Source organism: Psammomys obesus, unplaced genomic scaffold (assembly GCF_907164565.1).
Source record: "Psammomys obesus unplaced genomic scaffold, mPsaObe1.curated_primary_1811, whole genome shotgun sequence".
Classification (NCBI taxonomy): domain Eukaryota; kingdom Metazoa; phylum Chordata; class Mammalia; order Rodentia; family Muridae; genus Psammomys; species Psammomys obesus.
The window spans coordinates 33,429,767-33,447,122 of record NW_026585644.1 but is presented as its reverse complement, the minus strand read 5'-3'; the positions used below and the strand labels follow the sequence as shown (position 1 = coordinate 33,447,122).

The 17,356-nt window shown below is 42.2% G+C and overlaps 2 protein-coding genes across 3 annotated transcripts in view; one reads left to right on the top strand and one right to left on the bottom strand.

Annotated features, from left to right (window-relative positions):
• The window catches only part of Adgrf3 (adhesion G protein-coupled receptor F3), an 11,165-nt gene extending 7,539 nt beyond the window's left edge, over positions 1-3,626 (top strand). Inside the window, exons 10-14 of the mRNA XM_055626351.1 lie at positions 325-1,701; positions 2,247-2,288; positions 2,371-2,433; positions 2,871-2,926; positions 3,563-3,626. Of these exons, the coding sequence (XP_055482326.1) occupies positions 325-1,701; positions 2,247-2,288; positions 2,371-2,433; positions 2,871-2,926; positions 3,563-3,587 (1,563 nt within the window). The 3' untranslated portion in view covers positions 3,588-3,626. The remainder of the gene's footprint in view (positions 1-324; positions 1,702-2,246; positions 2,289-2,370; positions 2,434-2,870; positions 2,927-3,562) is intronic.
• Positions 3,627-7,996: 4,370 nt separating this feature from the next.
• The window catches only part of Hadhb (hydroxyacyl-CoA dehydrogenase trifunctional multienzyme complex subunit beta), a 37,168-nt gene continuing 27,808 nt past the window's right edge, over positions 7,997-17,356 (bottom strand). For both annotated transcript variants that reach the window (XM_055626403.1, XM_055626410.1), the window contains 7 exons: positions 16,604-16,725; positions 14,382-14,461; positions 14,246-14,293; positions 13,436-13,523; positions 12,954-13,028; positions 11,790-11,954; positions 7,997-8,511 (listed from right to left, as the gene is read on the bottom strand). In XM_055626403.1, coding sequence (XP_055482378.1) covers positions 8,476-8,511; positions 11,790-11,954; positions 12,954-13,028; positions 13,436-13,523; positions 14,246-14,293; positions 14,382-14,461; positions 16,604-16,725 — 614 coding nt within the window. In that variant the 3' untranslated portion in view covers positions 7,997-8,475. The remainder of the gene's footprint in view (positions 8,512-11,789; positions 11,955-12,953; positions 13,029-13,435; positions 13,524-14,245; positions 14,294-14,381; positions 14,462-16,603; positions 16,726-17,356) is intronic.

Here is a 17,356-nt window from a genome sequence, read left to right as displayed (position 1 = left end):
CACACACACACACACACACACACACACACACACACACACACACACACTATATGTGATAACCCAATAACCACAGACACACTCAAACACGCTTGGCATTGCTGTACCCACATGAATCAAGAACAAGAGGCAGCAATACCACACACCTTTCCTGCCAGATATTAAACTGCAGAGACAGCCAAGAGGACCTCATGTGTGCTCTGCACAGTGTGCTCTCTGCCACTGGCCACCTGGGTCTTGCCATGGCGGGGGAGGGTGGAGTCTTTAGCTCCCAGCATATCTGTAGACTCTGGCAAATCACGCTCCTCCTACTGTTGGTCACTGCAGGACCTCCTGACAACCACAGACAGGATTCTAGATGTGAACATCAGCTCTCTGTGGACCCTGGCCCAGGCCCAGGAACCCTCGATGGGCTCAGATTTCCTGAAGGCTGTGGAGACCCTGGTCAGCAGCTTGAGCCCACAGCGGCATCCTTTCTCCTTCAGCTCATCGAACGTGTTCCTGCAGAGCCAGCTCCTCACACACACCTCTCCTCCTGGCTACCAAATGTCCTTCTCTGTGGGGCCCCTCCGGCAGGCACAGATTCCGTGGCATTCACTGGCCCCGTTGGTCCATAATGGAACTAACATCAGTATTGCTAGCCTAGTACTGCAAAAACTGGACGGCCGCCTGCCCTCCAACTCTACACAAGGGCTGTGGAACACCCCATATACCACTCCTGGGCTGATCCTTGTGGTCTCCATCACAGCAGATGGCCAGGCCTTCACACAGGCAGAGGTTATCATGGACTTTGAAGACATGAATGGAACCCTGCACTGTGTCTTCTGGGACCACAGTGTCTTCCAGGGTCAGGGAGGTTGGTCAGATAAAGGGTGCCAGGTACATGCAGCCAATGCCAGCACCACTCGGTGCATTTGCCAGCATCTCACTGCCTTTTCCATCCTCATGTCCCAACATGTCCCAGAAAATCCCATCCTGGACCTGCTGAGCCAAGTGGGTATTGGGGCTTCCATCTTGGCACTGCTCATGTGCCTGGCTATTTACAGGCTGGTATGGAGAGTGGTGGTTCGGAACAAAGTCGCCTTCTTCCGCCACACCACCCTATTTAACGTGGTGATCTGCTTGCTGATTGCAGACACATGCTTCCTGGGAAGCCCGTTCCTTCCTGGGGGGCACCACAGCTTGCTCTGCCTGGTCGATGTTTTCCTGTGCCACTTTTTCTACCTGGCCACCTTCTTCTGGATGCTGGCCCAGGCCCTGGTGCTGGCCCACCAGCTGCTTTTTGTCTTCCATCAGCTATCCAAGCACCTAGTTGTCTCACTCATGGTGATCCTGGGCTACCTGTGCCCACTGGGGCTTGCTGGCATCACCCTGGGCCTCTACTTGCCTCAAAGGAAATACCTGAGGGAGGGGACATGCTTGCTGAACGGAGATGGAGTCATGCTGCACACCTTCATCGAGCCGGTGCTGGCCATCGTTGTTGTAAATGGGCTGGTCCTGGTGATAGCTGTGCTGAAGCTGCTGAGACCTTCGCTGTCAGAGGGGCCCCCAGTGGAAAAGCGCCAAGCCCTCCTGGGCGTGCTTAAAGCCCTGCTTATTCTCACACCCATCTTTGGCCTCACTTGGGGACTGGGCGTGGCCTTTCTGTTTGATCAAGACTCCATAGTCTCTCACTACATCTTCACCATTCTCAACAGCCTCCAGGTAGGTGGCAAGGGTGGGGTGGCTGCACCAGTTGGTCTTTTAGATGATCTAAGTCACTGCCAATTGCCAGGCTCACCAATTTTAGGATTGAACATAGATCTCAGTTCCTTCACTACCTCACTGGATGGCCCTGGGCAAATTACATAACCTCTGTGAGCTTGGTTTTCTTCTGATTACGTCAAAGTCTGGAGATCATCAGTGTCCAGCATTAACTGAGTCTAAGAAAGGCATTTGAGGGCTGGTGAGATGGCTCAGCAGGTAAAGGTGCCTTTTGCGAGTCTGAGTTGATCCCTGGACTCCAGGTGTGGAAGCATGGAACTGACTCCCTGACATTGTTCTCTGACCTCCACATGCACACAGTAGCACATCAAAGGCACGTTCACGCACACCTGCACACACAATACCAAATGGTGCCAATGTGTATAGAATCTGAGGAGGTAGCTTGGACATGTGTTAGAGAAAAGATCTGAGAAGGAAGATGAGGAGAGGGAGCAAGATGTGAGCTTTCCCTGACACTAACAATCTCCCCATCCCTATCTCCTCAGGGGGTCTTCATCTTAGTTTTCGGCTGCCTCACAGACAAAAAGGTGAGTGCCCAGCTAGTTCCCATATGTCTGACCTAGAGGCCTAAGTGTGCTCAACACAGCAGGCTGTTTACCTTTCCTTTAGGTACTAGAGGCCTTGCACAGACGCTTCCGAGGTACCCAGTCCTCCAGCTCTGCCATCTCCCTGGTGAGTTACTTCAAGCCTCAGCTGTCTGTGAGATTTGGCCGGCCATTCTCCAGCCAGCCCACTCCCTTCCCCCGAGAGAGATGGGCCTGGCTAGTCGAGGAGAGCTAGGGTTTTTTTTTACAGCAAGCAGGTTTCAGGCTCAGTTTTTCCCCCGTCATGGAGGGTAGGGGTACCAGCCTGCATAGTCAGTATGGGGTTTGGGGGTTCCTGATGACCACCCGGAGCCCTGGTGACACTCTTCCCAATGCATCTAATACTCTGCCCCATGTTAACACTTGGAGGGAAAAGATAAGAGTGGGGCCCCGTTGGACCTATGTAGCTGATACCAAAGCTCCCGACAGGCAAGTGAGAATGTTAAAAAAATGGACACACCCTTTTCACAGGTGGGTGGGCTATAATGATGATCACCCCAGCTGGGCCTTTCTACCTCTCCCTAGGCCACAAATGAAACCTACACCTCAGAACACTGCAGAGAAAGAAGTGAACATGCCAGGTGAGAAACAGTTTTCTCGGGAGTGCAGTGAGCAGCAGAGGTGAAAGAGGCTGTGGCAAGGGCCTCCAGACCAAGTTTCCCCTCCCCAGCAATACTGGGGGTTAAATCCAGAAGCTGGTATATCCCAGTGCCCAGTCCTTAACTTTTTATTTTAAGAATCCCTTGCTAGGTTACCAAGGCTGGCCTTGAACTCCCTGCCTCAGGCTCCAAGTGCCTGGATTACAGACATTCGACATACCTTGCTCTAGCCAATGTCTTGCCAAGCAGCTCCCCAGCAAAGCCATACCCCTGTGGGTGTGGCCATCCCTGAGTGGCAGTGCAGAGGCAAAGCATCACCAATTAAGGATCCAGTTCACTCCAGGGATTCCCTTTCCATGATACCAACTTTTACATGATCTGGAAAGACCCTTGCCTCAGCCAGGTGCCGAGTGTATAGTTGTAAGCCGAGGTCTTGGAAATCTGAGGCAGGAGGGTCAAGAGTTCAACCCAAATCTAGGTACATAGTGAGAGCTTGTCCAAACAAAAGCAAAACAGTGCACGTACACACACACACTGTACTCAACAGTGTGTTATGAACTCAAGGAAAATGTTCTTAATGTCACTCCTGACTGATTTCTTTGCTTTCTTTTTTTATAGTTATGAAGAAAGAATGACTGATTGACAGGAACCTGTTCCTTCCAGACATTAAAGATGAAGGGCAGAATTTTTGTTTCTTTGGGGACAGTATTTAGTTAGAAAGTTCTTACTAATTTATACTGCTTTTAAAATACAGCAAAAGAGGTAATTTACTAATCTATGAAGTGGCACATGCATGGCATAGAAAAAATCTGCAGTGAATTCAACTATTAAACAGGTGACTAAAAATTAAGCAACAGAGAAACTTTTGACAGTAGTCTCTTAGGTAAAATAAAAGTACATTTGTTCAGGCTGAAAAGGGAGGCACCTGATCATCTTGTATTACTAACTATAAAAGTACTGTTGTAAAAGGTCAGACTTTGGGAAGTGCTTTACAATAAATTTCCAGTTTTACATTTACTTATATACCCACACTAAAAAGTTGACCATACGGGGGCTGAAGAGATCTCAGAGGTTAACAGCACTGGCTGCTCTTCCAAAGGTCCTGAGTTCAATTCCCAGCAACCACATGGTGGCTCACAACCATTTGTAATGAGACAAGGTGCCTTCTGTGGCATGCAGCTGGCCACACTATATATATAATACTAAATATATCTTTAAAAAAAAAAAAGTTGACCACACATGGACCTGTGTGTTTCACTACACAGTCGTGTGTTTCACAGTCAAATGGATGGCAACTTTAGAACTATCACTTAAGAGAATATGGACAATCAGTTTTCTTGCGGTCTTATACAAGATGTGCAAGCCAAAATGTCTCCGACTTAGCTGTAAGTTTATACCAAAAAAGCAACAATGTCCATAGCCAGGCATGGTGGTATGAATTTTTAATCCCAGAAGCAGGCAGGTCTCCCAGTTTGAGGCCAGCCTGGACTAGAAAGCAAACTCCAGGACAGCCAAGGCTACACAGAGAAACCCTGTCTCAAAAACCAAACCAAACAAACAAAAACAATGTTCTGTAATTTCTTTCCTTGTTCTTTTTTTCATTTTCTATGTTATGGGCATTTTGCCTGCATGTATGTACAGGCACCTCATATATGCAGTGCCTAAGAGGCCAGAAGAGGGCGTTAGATTCCTGAACTGGAGTTACCAATGGTTTGGAGCCACCATGGGAGGGTGAGGAATCAAACCTAGATCCCTGGAAGAGCAGCCAGAGCTCTTGATCAGAGCATCTTCTCCAGCTCATTGTTTGCATCTTCTTAAGGCTTAGGAAAAGCTGAAGTACTTCTTTCTTTCTCTAACTTACAAAAATCAATACAAAACATGTTTCAGGGAGATATGTATGGAAACAGAGGCATATCTGAATGGCATTTGAAAGTGACAGGATTAAGCTAAAGCAAGACAGATTAGGTATGAGAAGGCAAGGTAGTAAGACTGGCCAAATTAATAGTACAAGGGACTGACTGGCTTTTAAGAAAGCATTATATAAAATAAATGAAAAATTTCTGATAAGTCAGTATTTCTAATTTACAAGATCTATGGTCATTTTTATAAAATGGGATAGAACCATTTACTGTCAAAATGAAACTGGAGGGCCAGTAAGATGGCTCTGCAAATTAAATTGCTTGCCACGCAAGCCTGACAACCCGAGTTTGACCATCAGAAGCCACAAATGGGGGAAGGAGAAAACTGGCTCCCAAAAGCTGCTCTCTGACCTTCATCTGAGTGTCATGGCATGCACATGCCCACACCCACCATGGCCACATACACACAAATAAATGTAACAAAAAATTTAGAGATGGAAATTCCACTGTACACTTTGCCTTTAGATACCAAGGAGACTCCCTTCTTGAGTGTGCTTTGGTCAACAGGGGATTTCCTTTTCCTTCCCAAGGAATCACACATACTCAATACATGCTCTGCTGGGGAAAAAAAAAAAAACCGAAAAAAAAAAAAAAAACAAAAAAAACAAAAAAAAACAAAAACAAAAAAAAAACGCACATTAGAACAAGTACATGAAACAACAAAGCCCTCATTTGGCTCTCACCATTAAAAAAAAAAAAAAAAGTCCATAAGAGAAGTCTCCAGAAACAAATAAAACATATTTCAGAGCAGTTCCATTTGTAAGATGGCTTAAAAAGTAAGTGGGCAAGCGAGCAGATTAATGTCCAAAGGCCACACTCCAGCGTCAGTACACACACCTCCTCAAAGTGGCATCTGCTAAGAGTGGCTAGGGTAGGTCCATATGCAGGCCTGCTGTGTGATCCGTAACACGGGGAAGTGTTTAGGCTACGGAGCTAAGCAAGCAGAGTTCGAAGGCAGCATCACACTACGCGATTTTGGATTGTAGAAATAAACCCTAAAAAGCAGAAAGACCAAACAATGGCTCCAAGGTACTCTGTCACTTTGTTTTTATTTTTATTATTGGTTTTTTGAAGGAGGGACTCATTATATAGCCTTGGCCGACCTGGAATTCATTATGTAATTTGTCACTAGCTTATTTGAGACTTTCTGTTTTGGTTTGGTTTTTGGTTTGTTGTTGGTTTTGAGACATGGTTTCTCTGTGTAACCCTGGCATCTGCCTCCCAAGTGCTGGGATTAAAGGTGTGCACCACCACTGCCCGGCTAGGTACTTTTCAATGAAGAGGAATCACTGGTTGGAGGGACCCGGAGAATGTTGGAATAAGATGACAGGAATGTGATTACTGGCAATTCCCGTCCTTAAAGGGAATGCACTGTGAAAGAGAAGAGGTTCTTAGACTTTTTGTCAACATCTAGACCTGCACTGGACTCCACTGAATTTTTTCCCTTTTGTATAGAGAACTATCAGGTCAAACAGTTGACTACCAAAGCAGAACCCCAAATGACAATTTAAAACTTCCTTAGATGACATCTTAGTACTCAGAAAGATGAGGCAGCGTTTCTCTGTAGCCTTGGCTGTCCTGGAGCTTACTCTGTAGACCAGGCCTGGCCTCAAAGTTGTAGAGATCTGGCTGCTTCTGCCTCCTGAGTACTGCATGCAGCACCCCCCTCCCCAGCTGAATTCTTTATCCTACACATCCCTTAGAAGATACACGATCTGCAACTGCCTCCATTCCAGTCCTCCGTTTCACTCTTGTGACCCAGGGAAACCCCAATCAATTTTTCTTGTTGCTCATGCTTTGGTATCATATCCAAGAAATCATTACTAAACCCAATGCCATGTGACCCTATCTATGCAGGTTTTATTTTTGGTTGCCTCTTTCTTGCCTAGCTGAGGAGCTAACCCAGGGACACAGACATAAGAGGCAAGCACTCTTCCAGTAAACTTTATCCCAGATTTTTGTTGTTGTTGTTCTCTAGAGCAGGGTTTCTCTATGTAGCCCTGATTGTCCTGGAACTCACTTTATAGACCAGGCTGGCCTCGAACTCAGAGATCCACCTGCCTCTGCCTCCCAAGTGCTGGGATTAAAGGCATGCGGCACCGCACCTGGAAGTGGATATTTTATTTCTTAAAGTAGAGTCTATGTAAGCATGGCCAGCCTGGACCAGGTTGGCCTTGGACTCAAGAGTTGTGCCAGTTTCTGCCTCCTCAGTGCTAAGATTAAAGGGTATGCTACCAGGCCCAGCGTGGGTTTGTTGTTGTTTTTTGTTTGTTTGTTTGCTTTTTTGTTTTTTTAAGACAGGGTTTCTCTGTGTAGCCATGCCTGTCCTAGAACTTGCTCTGCAGAGCAGGCTGGCCTCAAACTCACAGAGATCCTCCTGCCTCTGCTTGTAAGTGCTGGGATTAAAGGCGTACACCACCACCACTCAGCTGTGTTTTCTTTTCTTGTTGACCAAAGACTGAGTGCTATCATTTTTGCAAATGAATTTAAAACATTGCCGTTGGGGAAAAGTTCACTAACTAATAAAACACAAAGTTTGGACTTAGAAGAAACTTAAAATACATATTATGGGCTGGAGACGAAGCTCATCTTCATAGTAGAGCACTTGCCTAGTATTCATTAGGCTCTGACTTTAATTCCCAGCAGCACACAGAAAAATCCCAAACACACATATGTTTTGACTTATCAAGAAAACTATGGGAAATGACAGTGTGACTCTTATATCTTCTTCAGAGGTCAACACATTGATCCTGCCTAAGTGCCCGACTCACCTAGGGTGTCCCTGACAGCAACTTCCATGCATTTGAGCAACATTCAATCAAATGTCTGTATCTGAAGCTATGACCTTTTTAGAACAGTATACATGTGTACTAAACTTGTCACATGTTGTCAAAACTTTGAAAATGTTTATAACAGCCAAAATAAAATGTTTTTACATGTTACATCAACCCTGACAAACAGGAATGTCTCCAATAAAACCAATTTGCTTCAATTAAACAATGGGGAAAGCACACTATCATCAGGCCGGGTCTTACATTCCTGGTGGTTTCACAACTGACTGAAATAGTTACAAGTTCTAAATGAGTAAAGGCAAAAGCTGCCCTTCTTCCACTATTAAAAGGCTACAACAGTCTTCTAATACATTTCTACTTTATTAAGGTCAACCATCATGATATATGTCTCTAAGCATTTCAGTTTTCAGAGATGTTTAGATTATTATTTTTTCTATAGTAAGTTAATTTAGGCACATTGGTTTGTATGTTAGAAAAAAATAATTATCTCTATGACACAGACAGGAACAAGGAGAATCTTCAAATGTTACAATGATGATTCTAAACTCAGCTAACCTCTCTCCAAGCTGCTCCAGCCATTAGTCTTTGTGACAAGAGATAACAAGGACTGCATACACATCTGTGAGAGTCTGGAACCTAGAGAGCAGAAGCTGTGATTATCAAAAAGCTCGAACACTGGCAAGGCTTGATCAAAAAATATGTCAGAAGGCCACAAAGATCCTAAGAAGAGCTAGGAACTGCAGGTGTCACTTGGAAGTGCATTGAAATGGCATTGCCCAGTGCGAGTACTGCACGAGATCAGCCGCCTCCTCTAGGGCCATCATTTGGGGTAAGCTTCCACGATCATAGCGTGACCCTGCGAAGACAAAGTTCAGTCAGAGTAATGATTTTATAAACATTAAGCCAGAGAGAACACATTATACAGACATACATCTACCTATATACATCCAACTAGCTACACACACACACACACACACACACACACAGGGATATACATGTACACTAGACTCAGTCTAATATAGAGTATGAGTCCTAGTAAATGCAATAAATGGTTGTCTTTATTGTAGCTTCTGCGGTGCTGCGGAGTAAACTCAGGGCTGCAGCCATGCTAAACAAGCACTCTACCACTGGGACACATCCTCAACCCAAATAGGATTTGAAAGGCTAAGTGATTCGGTCAAATCACCAAGCTATTGTTAAAATTTGAAAACAGGTGTAACAATTCTGAAGCCTTGGCTTGCCTCTTCACTATTCTCTGTAAGATGAACTCAAGGTGATGTTACATGCCTGGTCTTATTGTAGTTTGTTATGCCATGTTTGGTTGATGTCCCCAGGAGGCCTACGCTTTTCTAAGGGGAGGCAGAAGGGGAATGAATCGGGGAGAGGAAAGGTGTGGGGAGAGAAAGGGGGAAGGGAAAGGAGGGGAAACTGCAGTTGGGATGTATATGTGAGAATAAAAAAAAAAAACATCAAAAGCTACAATAAAAAAAAAGAGAGAGATGAACTGAGCGTACATAAGAGTAGAAGAACAATGCCCCTTATCCAACACCCGGCACAGCTCTGGGTACTAGTTTTGACCCAAGTTTAAGCCTTACATAAACATTTAGGATTTTTTCTTGGGTCTAAATCCTATCTGATAAACACAGTCACCCTAACTGCTGGACTGCCATCAAACCTGAACATTACCTAGTAAAATGTCCAGTTTTTAGCTTCAATTCAATTCCCACAAATATGTATTAAGAAACTATTATTTGGAGCTGGAGAGATGGCTCAGAGGTTAAGAGTACTGGCTGCTCTTCTAAAGGTCCTGAGTTCAATTCCCAGCAACCACATGATGGCTCCTAACCATCTATTACAAGATCTGGTGCCCTCTTCTGGCATGTAGCCAGAACACTGTATACATATTAAATAAAAAAGGAAACATATAAATTTAAAGTTCTGATACAAGATCTTTATCTAGAACTTAACATATACATACATTAGTTCAAAATAATCAGTTAACTTTGATAATACAAACAAACAAACAAACAAAAGAGCAGGAATGGGAAGGTTTGACTGACCCAAGTGTTATCTAAAGGACCATAGGAGGCAGAACACTCTCCACTCCTCCAGCTGTACTTAAAATGCATTATTTTCAGGTTCCAGCAAGATCTCAGCTTGGGGAAATGCCTCTCACTCTCTCCAGAAGACATCTGGTAATATCTGGACAAACTTCTATTTGTTTCAGCTGTGTGCATACATATATAGGCCAGGGTAGGGTTGGGGAAGAATTTGTTGCTATTGGAATCTCTGTGGGTGGAGGCTATGCTAAAACATCCTACAGTTTACAGCCCAAAGAATTAACTGGCCCAAAACATTAACAATGCCAAAGATGAAACACACTGCTCCAGGGCTAAGAGATGGCTCAGCAGCTAAGAGCACCGGCTCCTCTTTCAGAGGACCTGGTTCAGTTCCCAGCACACACATGGCAACTCATAACTGTCGTAACTCCAGTTCCAGGGTTTCTGACACCCTCACATAAACATACATGCAAGCAAAACACCAATGCACATAAAAATAAATTAGAAAAAAAGAAAAACACTGCTCTAGATTCACCATAATTTTTGCTCTCTAATTTCCTAATTGGTGCCACCCAACTGGCTCGATGAGCAAATTAAGTGGCAAATTTAAAACTTCTAGAAGAAGTTGGGTACAGTGGCACACGCCTGTAATCCTACCATTCAGGGAGGTAGAGGCAGGCAGATCACTGAATTCAAGGCCAGGACAGCCAAGGCTACACAGAGAAACCCTGTCTCAAAAAACAAACAGAAAACTTCTAGAAGACACTGAATATTCTTCATTCATCCACAAACTCATCTAATTTTATTTACACTCTATACAACAGAGATAACAACTGCACCTGAATGAAAGGGAATCTGTGTGGACTACATGCTGCACAGTCACTTTCCTTGAGGGAGCAGGCAGAGATAAGAAACAGCTCTCATGTAAGGAAGCTTTCAACAGGAGATCATACACATGATAGGACATTTCTGAGTTAGAGGACTGTATCCCCCAGCAGATATTTTCTGCTGGTATGTGTGGAGTCCTGAGTTTAATCCTAGTACAATCAAAAAGTTTCAGACCATGGAGCAACAATGTTTCAACTTCTAAATAAAATAAATTACCTTTCTTTACTCAAAGTCTTTAAAGAAAAGCTGTGTATCACTTATACTTTGAGAGATCAAGTATATTCAGGGTGGTAAGGCTATAGACAGGATTTTATGCTTTTTATAGCTTATTTGTCTTGGTTAGTAATGGTGTCTAAAATATGCAAGAAAATAAAATCTGTTTATATCAGATTAAAAACAAACAAACAAACTGTATGGTGATGCACATGGTGGCCTTTAATCCCAGCGCTCAGGAGGCAGACAAGGTGGATCTCTGCAGGCCAACCTGGTCAACAAAGCAAGTTCCAGGACAGCCTGGGCCAACAGAAAAATCTGTCTAAAAAAAAACCTATAGTTAATCTTCCGTTTGCAGTTTATTCCCAGTGAAATGTTATAGTATGTAGAATGCTGAGTCTATAATGTGAGTGAGGCAGACAGGAAATTATTTATCAGAGTAACAAATTCCCTAGCTGAATAAAGCCACATATCTACAGATAAATTAGCTTCCTACAGAGTAAGTCCTTGTGGTGCTGAGGACTAGACACAGGACTTCAAACACTGAGACAAGCACTTTATCACCGAGTTAACACCTGCAGAGACTATTTACCTTAGACTTTATAGATAAGGTGTCCTGATTATTAGTTAAATGAATAAATGTTTATCATTTAAAAAGAAACTACATTGAGATGCTTCTAATGCTAGTACCTGACTAGTTATGATATTTTCTATGTATTTTTTATATTTTACAGTTTCCAAAATGAGCATATATTAATTCTGTAAACAAGAAATGTAAATTTTTAAAGTAATAACAGCTTGGATTTAAAGAGTATTTTCCTTTCAATGAAATATCAGAACTAGAATCATAGGTCTTCCCATCTCCCAAAAGAAAACTGTTTTCTGTTGTCTGGCATCAGAAACAGTGCTTCATGAATACTTTAAATAAACATTCTCGGGACACGGGAATCCTGATGCTGCTGCTGTCACGTACCTGTCCTCCAGCTGCACAGGCAGCCACTAACGCATACTGGCCTCCATTCTTCCTCAGTCTGTTGGCAGCTGCCATGACCAACCGACAGCCAGTGGCTCCAAAAGGGTGTCCCAGTGACAGTGATCCGCCCCAGATATTAAACTTCTCCAGAGGAGGTGATCCAACCTGTCTCCCACAAAAACAAAGGCCAATTTAAAGATGGTTTTACTTAAGAACTATAGTCAGGCTGTTGCAGGATATTTGATCCCATTGTGAACCCTGAGATTGTGAAGTGTAAAAAGCTGTCTTTTGTTTGGTGTGGTTCAGGCCTAGCATACACCTTTAATCCTAGAGCTTTCTGCACACAGGATTTAATAAAGTTAACCCTAGGTCAAGAGGCAGCACAAGAAACCAGCTGACAGAGATTAGGTAGAAAGGAGGGACTTTGAGTGGAAGGGTCTTTAAGACAAGTGTAAAATAAGAAGAAAAGAAGAAGGAAGCGGAGGAGGAGGAAGAAACTAATACTAACTACCTTACAATCAGTGTATGACATCTAAATGAGATGAACAGAAGACACACAAAGGATTACTCAACATATAAAGAGTTTGCACTGAACAATTTCCTGGAATCGTTTTTAAGAAATAAGCTGGGAGCTGGGTATAGTGGCACAAGCCTTTAATCCAGCACTCGGGGAGGCAGAGACAGGTGGATCTCTGCGAGTTTGAGGCCAGCCTGGTCTACAGAGGGAGTCAAGGACAGCCAAGGCTACACAGAGAAACCCTGTCTCAAATATCCAAAAGAAAAAGAAAATAGCTTGTACTATAGCTCAGTAGAAGAGTACTTGCCCTGCATACATGAGGACAGAGGTTTAACCTCCGCTACTGCCAAAAAGAAAAAAAAAAAAAAAAAAAGAATAAGCTTTCCATTTCTTCATTCATTCATTCATTCATTCATTCATTCATTCAAAGACAGGGTTTCTTTGTGTGGCCCTGGTTGTACTGGAACTCACCTTATAGACCAGGCTGGCCTCTGATTCACAGCAATCTACCTGCTTCTGCTTCCCAAGTGCTGGGATCAAAGGCATGCACCACCATATCCAGCTTCTCTTTATATTATTAGCTGGTAACTAAATTTAAAATATTAATGCACTAGAAAATTCAAGCATATTATTTATCAGAAACTTACCTTGGTTTTCCTACCCATGTAGTTTTGTGCAAACCAATCAGAATCCATGGCTTTAAAGTTAGCCAAAATCTGACCCTAGGAGGAAAAATAATTCAAGATTTTGTTATTAATGCTCTGTTGGGCTTTATCTAAGACATAACTTTGTGTGGCTTTAAGCAAATCCTTACATCAGTTCTCAGTGAAAATGTCCTACAGAAATAATTTAACACTTCTTTAATGGGGCCTCAAAGAAACGCTTCCAAAGTTATATTCTCTCTCTTCCTCATTCCCTCCCTCTCTCCCTCTCTTTTGAGACAGGGTTTCTCTGTGTAGCTACAGCTGTCCTGGACTCACCTTGTAGACCAGCCTGGCCTAGAACCCACAGTGATCCGGCTGCCTCTGCCTCTCTGAGTGCTGGGATTAAAGGCAAGCTTCACCATGCCCAGCTGCACTTCACTTTTAATGGCTATACTCATTTCAGATATGTCTTAGAAACGACTTACTGAGAAGGCTTCATGAAATTCAAAAGCATCAATATCATTCATGGTTAATCCTGCCTTTTCTAGAACTTTTGGAGTAGCATATGTCGGTCTGAAAAAGAAAACAAACAAGTAGTAACTTCCCATTTTAACTTAAGCATTTCTTAGTATACTCTAAATTGAGTTTTATACTTATTCATTGGTTCTACTATACAAATGCTAATTAAGTGTTGGGGATACAAAAAGACACGCACTTCATCCTCACTATATTGAAGAACTGGAAAAATAGATAATAAACAGGCAAGTGGTATAAGCTAAGTTAAAACTAAAGAGAAAAGGAAAAGAATTCAAAGGAGCAAGGCAGGGGAAGGGCTTAGCTAGTTTCAAGGTTGTAATGAAAAGCAATGAAGAAAGGACATATAAACAGGAATTTATGAAAGATGCTGTGGGTTAGGGATAAAGTTCAGTGTTAGGAGTGCTTGTCTAGTATAAATGAGGCCTTGGGTTCACATTCCCAAACACACACACACACACACACACACAGAGAGAGAGAGAGAGAGAGAGAGAGAAAGAGAGAGAGTGGTGGGGTGGGTATTGACTGATTGTAAAACACAGTGGGTAACAATATGAAAATAAAATCCCAACTAGGGCTTAACATACCTTCAAAAAATGTGTGCAATTGATGCCTGGGACCCACACGGTAGAAGGAGAAATCAAGTGCTGTAAATTACCCTCTGACACACACCCCTCCACACATACACACACACCACACAACACAGTAACTGTAATAAAAAAATTCAAACACTTTTTATTGAAATTTACCCTGCTACCTACCCAAGTAAAAGCTGATCTTTTGGATCCTGGGACACATACATAAAATCCCTAGGCAAAAAAAAAAAAAACCAGAGAGGTTAGCTCCAGTTAACAAAATTAAGATGTCACAGGCAATTCACCAGAATATTTACTTTACCTCAAATATGCCTTTGGCTTATAGCCCATGGCCAGAGCTCTGTCCTCTGACATGATAAGCATTGCAGAAGCGCCATCAGTCTGAAATGGTAACAAAACAATGGTGTCATCTGGAGGTCTCTCAGCAGTGGCTGTTCGAGAGTCCACTAACAAAACTGTATAGAGTCTATGTAACAAACTCACTTTACTGTATCCACCATTAAATCACGATCAAGCATACACCCAGAGGCACTTTGGGAGGACAGAGACTGCAGGGCTGTTCATAAGGTATCATAATTTATCAAGGCACACTGAAAGATTTATTTTTCATAGATACCATATGTTGAATGTGGCTATCTTTACATATGACTGCATTCAGATTATAATCATGGTATTTATTATTTATTGAGATTATTATTAAAAGATCTTGCACTGAAATAATAATCAACCTAACTGCATTTAATGCTCAGTATGTCACAAGTTTACACTTTATCATGTTTCCTGAGTCTCCTTTCTATTTTCTTTTTTAATTTTTATTAATTAGTTTATTCACTTTGTATCCCAGCCCCTCCCCCACCCTCTCCCAATTTCACCGTTCCTCCCTCTTCTCCTATGCCCCTCCCCCAATCCACTGATAGGGGAGGTCCTCCTCCCCTTCCATCTGACCCTAGTCTATCAGGTCTCCTCAGGAGTGGCTTTGCATATTTATGCATATGCACATATGTGTTTATGTATATATACACATGTATAAGCCAAATGAGTTTCAGATAAGAGGAAGGCATATTTATCCTTAAATCTGCTGCTAGCATTATTCATGTGTGATGAATAATCAGAACACATAACATTTCACATGGCTCTTCCTAGATAAAGCTCTTCCCAGACATCTTCCTAATTATATGTATTCTTACTATATAATACAGTAGGCATTTAAAAAAATTCTGTAAAAAAAAAAAAAATTATTTTACATTTTCTGTGTTCTTAGTTGCCTCTTGCCCACAGCTTTGAGATTTTATTCTAAAGGCAAAACATTAAGACACAGGTAGGCAAATTAGACTATCAAAACCATGGTTTTAGAACACTTTGAACACATGTTTTTATCCCAAATAATAATCAAGAAGTTCACTGGAAACAGTGACACACGCCTGTAATCCCAGCACTCAGGGGAGGCAGAGGGAGGTGGATCTCTATGAGTTTGAGGCCAGCCTGGTCTACAAAGTGAGTCCAGGACACCCAAAGCTACACAGAGAAACCCTGTCTCGAACTCCTCCCCTCAAAAAAAGTAATAACAAATAATAATAATGAAGTTACAGGACAGAGGTACCTCTGGCATTTTGTTTTTAAAAAGCCCTTTACCATTATATTAAAAATAAAAGAATGCCCTCCACAATTCCAAAGAAAACAAGTTCTGTCACATTCTATTATATATATATATTTTTTTAAGCTCAGCAATACTGAAAAGAGAATGTAGCTACCACTATGGTGGCCATAAAGTCCGGGAACACAGGTGACAAAAAAAAAAAGTGCTTCATGGATACTACATTAATAGTATGTTCACTGCTGGGTGTGTGGTAGGAACTGATCAGTTACACTGTCAAAGAAGCACTGAGGACTGGAGTGACAGCTTGGTGCTCTCCAGAGGACCCAGGTTCAGTTCCCAGTACCCACATAGTAGCTAAGAAGAATCTGTAAGTCCAGTCCAGAGGAGCCAGTGTCTCTTCTGGCCTCTATGCACACACAGGGTGCACAAACACCCATACACATCAAAATTTTTAAACACGTAAATATTCACTTGCTAGCTCTTTTGCGAGGCCTCTCTGATCTCCTCAGTGGCTAATCTACAGCACCATAGTACTTCTTACTATATCATAATTGTCTTCCCATCTCCAGTGCCTAGTATAAGCAATATAGGTTTGATAAATGGCCAAGTGCATAAAAAGAGCAGCTTTTCTACCAGGATGGTGAGACATCTAAGACCTTAAAACTATTATTTTAAACTTGATGTTTGAACATGGCACATGGCTGTAACCCCAGCACTAGGGAGGCTCAGGCAGGAGGATTGTTACTTTACAGTGAACAGCTTTACTTTACTACTATTATTAGTTTTTTGAGATAGGATTTCTCTGCGTAGCCTTGGCTGAATAGCTTTATTTTAAGTCTCCAATAACATACAAGCACATTTGTTGCAGACTCCTCTATTGAGACTGTGGGAAGCCACTAATAAACACAAACAGCATTGACAATTACCAGGAAAGAAGAATTTGCAGCTGTCACTGTGCCATAGGGTTTGATGAATGCAGGTTTTAGTTTGGCCATTTGCTCCAGTGAGGAAGGACGAATCCCATTATCTTTGGTAACTGTGTCCTTTCCTAAAAGAACATGAAATTTTTAACTTTAAGAAACTGTAAGCATTATATATCTTCTCTATGGTGATGTGCTTTAATTATAATGAGGCCTGGAAAGATGGCTCAGAGTTTAATACTTGCTGTTCTTTCTGAGGACCCAAGTTCAGTACCCAGCACCTATGTTTTGCCATTACTTCAGCTCCAGGAGACCTACATGCACTTAAGTAAAAGTTTAAGAACAAATGAAAGTAAATCTTATCTGTCAACTCTAAAGAGAGCCTTTTTATTCTTTCCAGTGCTGGGGATCAAAGCCCTCCACCCCGAGGACCTTAGCTATCCTGAGCAAGCACTACACTAAGTTGCATATATCTTCATCTTTAAAAGAAAGCCTTTTACAATTACCAACACATAATCAAATTTTATTTTGTTTCATTTATTTAGTTGCATATGCATATACAAGTACAAAAAGACACCACACCAGGCGTATCTAGTACTTTGGAGGCTAGGCAGGAAGATCGTTGTGAGTTTGAGGACACCCTAGGCTACAGATCATCTATCAGGCCAGCCAAGATGAAACAGCAAAATCCTGTCTCAATAAATAAATAAATAAATAAATAAATAAATAAATAAATAAATAAATAAATAAATAAATAAA